General features: G+C 45.7%; 1 protein-coding gene across 1 annotated transcript in view; it reads left to right on the top strand.

Annotated features, from left to right (window-relative positions):
* Positions 1–1,799, top strand: part of ARHGEF10 (Rho guanine nucleotide exchange factor 10) — a 168,918-nt gene that overhangs the window by 152,046 nt on the left and 15,073 nt on the right. The window contains exon 25 of the mRNA XM_023728233.1: positions 1,528–1,702. Coding sequence (XP_023584001.1) covers positions 1,528–1,702 — 175 coding nt within the window. The remainder of the gene's footprint in view (positions 1–1,527; positions 1,703–1,799) is intronic.

The following is a 1,799-nucleotide window of genomic DNA, read 5'->3' on the forward strand; positions in this document are numbered from 1 at the left end:
TTTTCTCAGTAATTTAGTTGATTATAAATAGTCTTTCCCCTTGTTCTGAAAAGTTGTGGAACAACTCTTAGGTCAGAGATGTAAGTAATTTTTTGTTTGTTTCCTATGGGGTTTTAAGTTACACTGTTCCAATTTAGAGAATTACACAGGATTGTAATCTGCTGTAAATTTCAAGAATTTATTTAGGATGATATTTCTTTGCACTGTGTCTCTAAGACTCATCCCCAGCCCTCACTCATGTCCTCCAATCACAAATAGGCAGTGATAGCAGCAACAGACGTTTCTTGCCAAGCACCAGCCATGTGCAGGGCTGGGTGGTATGTGAGGTGCTGGTAGTGCAGATGGATCCAGCACAGCTCCTGCCATGAAGAGCTGCAAGCATCAGGCATACACATGAGAAAACAGATGAGGACATCAGATAGCATCATAAGGGACCCAGACAGAGGTACTTCTCGGGTTCCCTGTAGACCAGGGTTATAAGGATAAAGAAGTGGGGCTTTAGTGGAGCCTGAAAGTTTGGGAACGACTTCGTCAAGTAGAGAAACCAAGGGTGGCTCTTCCAGGTGATCAGAAATTTGGAGGTGAGAATGCAAACTCAGAGAAACATGGGAAACCCGATTTTGAAGGTGTTCCTGCAAAAAGAGTTCAGGGCAGTAGAGCCTCGACTGACTTTCAGAGGACCTCAGATGCCAGGCTAGGGAGGTGAGATGATTCTGCAGGCGGCGAGAGCTTATGAAAGGTGTTTGAGAAGGTAGTGCGGAGGCTAGGTGCCTGGAATCAGGTGGAGAGTGACTGCCTCCTTAGACAATTGCAGACGTTCTAGTTCCCAGATATTCCCGTTGCTCACTCCCACTTCCCTCTTATTTTTCCTCCTTTTCCCAGCCTACTCGGTGGTCTTGTGTTTACTTTTGGACACAACCCTTTTATTTCAGTCCTTCCTTAGTGGGCCTTGGAGCCCTGCTGGTGCAGTGGATAAGAGCTCAGCTGCTAACCAAAAGGTCAGCAGTTCGAATCCACTAGCCCCTCATTGGAAACCCTGCGGGGCAGTTCTACTCTGTCCTGTAGGGTCGCTATGAGTCAGAATTGACTCAACAGCAACGGGTTTGGTTTTTGGTTCATGGGATTTGGGTCCTTTTGCATACTTGTATGTTTTCAAAGATGGAGCTTTCTCAGCTCACAAGAGTGCTGTGATAACTGAAAATTTTTAAGTTCTGTGAAGTACTTTGATCTGCTTGAGAAAAAATAACAAGAGCAATTTGGTTGCTGATGTCATTTTCTCACCTGCACAGAAGTGTCCATAGTTTTCGAGTAATAGTCTCCATTGTGTTACAGATCATCGAACGTGCCTGCTGAGTAGCTCCAGAGTTCCACTGGGCACTTCGTGGTCAGGACAAATCATACAACATGAGGCCTCATATGTAGTTCAGAGGACCAATCTGAACAGACAGACTTCGTGACATAGTGGTGTAAGCTACAGGTGCATTCCCCATATACTCCCATCCGTCACCTTCTCGTTGATTTTCTCAGAATCAGCTTGAGGCCCACCAAGAAGAAGGCATGGTGATCTCTCACATGGCTGTGGCTGGCGTAGGGATTTGGATCGCCTTTACATCTGGGTCCACACTTCGCCTGTTTCATACAGAAACACTTAAGCATCTCCAGGACATCAGCATAGCCACCCCTGTTCATCATATGTTACCAGGTGATTGGATTTGGATTGTGTGTTTTAATGTGCGTACGTTTTTCCTCTAGTGTCTTACATCTTTTGCTTCACTGAGCTGAGTAGCTTATGGGCGAGC

This window comes from Trichechus manatus, unplaced genomic scaffold (assembly GCF_000243295.1).
Source record: "Trichechus manatus latirostris isolate Lorelei unplaced genomic scaffold, TriManLat1.0 scaffold00023, whole genome shotgun sequence".
NCBI classification, from domain to species: Eukaryota; Metazoa; Chordata; class Mammalia; order Sirenia; family Trichechidae; genus Trichechus; species Trichechus manatus.